This window comes from Trichinella spiralis, assembly GCF_000181795.1.
Source record: "Trichinella spiralis strain ISS 195 chromosome Unknown Scfld6482, whole genome shotgun sequence".
Classification (NCBI taxonomy): domain Eukaryota; kingdom Metazoa; phylum Nematoda; class Enoplea; order Trichinellida; family Trichinellidae; genus Trichinella; species Trichinella spiralis.
In genome coordinates, this window is record NW_003533421.1 from 1 (window position 1) to 1,099 (window position 1,099).

General features: G+C 32.9%; 1 protein-coding gene across 1 annotated transcript; it reads left to right on the forward strand.

Annotated features, from left to right (window-relative positions):
• Positions 1-204: 204 nt before the first annotated feature.
• Tsp_14855 (conserved hypothetical protein) lies at positions 205-866 on the forward strand (the record flags this gene model as incomplete). Its single annotated transcript, XM_003366146.1, is given in 3 exon segments — positions 205-279; positions 294-580; positions 798-866. Coding segments are annotated over 3 exon segments (431 nt in total), but the record flags the coding sequence as incomplete, so codon positions are not given.
• Positions 867-1,099: the final 233 nt, after the last annotated feature.

A 1,099-nucleotide genomic window follows, 5' to 3' on the forward strand; every position in this document is an offset into this window, starting at 1 on the left:
TTTGATACCAAATTCAGGTCTATAGTCGTTTCTTGGTTCCAAAAAGAATTAGCTATCTAAGCCTTTTCTATAGTTTTAACATAAACATATGGAAAAGTGGTGAGCAAGAAATCGATATCCCACATTTTTTTTTGATTCAGTATCTATAATTTATCTATTTTTATGTATTTGATTAAAATTTCATTATTTGAAATAAATTTCAAGTCTCTTCTAGCCGAAAATTCAACAAAATTGACGTAATAAATCTGCTGATGGCCGGCGGTGGCCAATGGTTCTATGGTTCACTACTTTAGATTGCGCAGGTCTAGCAGCATATGTTATTTGGACATGTAAAAATCCAGATTGGAACGCCCGAAAGTCGCAGCGTAGAAGACTAATTTTAATGGAGTGTGGCAAAAATTTAGTGGACATCGTTCTTCAGAAACGGGCTGCCAGTCCCCCGCAATCCCTTCCTTACACAGTGAGGAAAGCGATAGAACAAATAGGAACAGCGACGTCAACCGAGCGGTCAGAAGCAAGCAAAGATGAAAAACACATCTATAGAAGATGCGTCTTTTGTGGAAGAAAACGTGACAAAAAAGTAAGATCTAGCTGCATAAAGTGTAGAAAGACATGCTGCAATGAACATCTGCGCAGCTACTGTGAGCATTGTGATGTTAATCCTAACACTTTCAAATAAAGGAAGATCAACAGATTTATTACGTCAATTTTGTTGAATTTTTCAGCTAGAAGAGACTTGAAATTTATTTCAAATAATACAATTTTAATCAAAATACATAAAAATAAATAAATTATAGATACTGAAATCAAAAAAAAATGTGGAATATCGATTTCCTGCTCAACACTTTTCCATATGTTTATGTTAAAAGTATAGAAAGGGCTTAGATAAACGAAGTTTTTTCGGAACCAAAAAAAAGACTATAGACCTGAGTTTGGTATCAAAATGTGCAGAATAACGTGCTCTATTCAATAATGTAATTTGTTTCACGAATTTTACAAAATTAAGTCCACGTGAAGAAAAAAACTGAAAAAAGACGATTTTTCAACCAAAATTTTGTCGCATTTTTTGCCAATAAAATGCTAAAAAATTATTAAAATT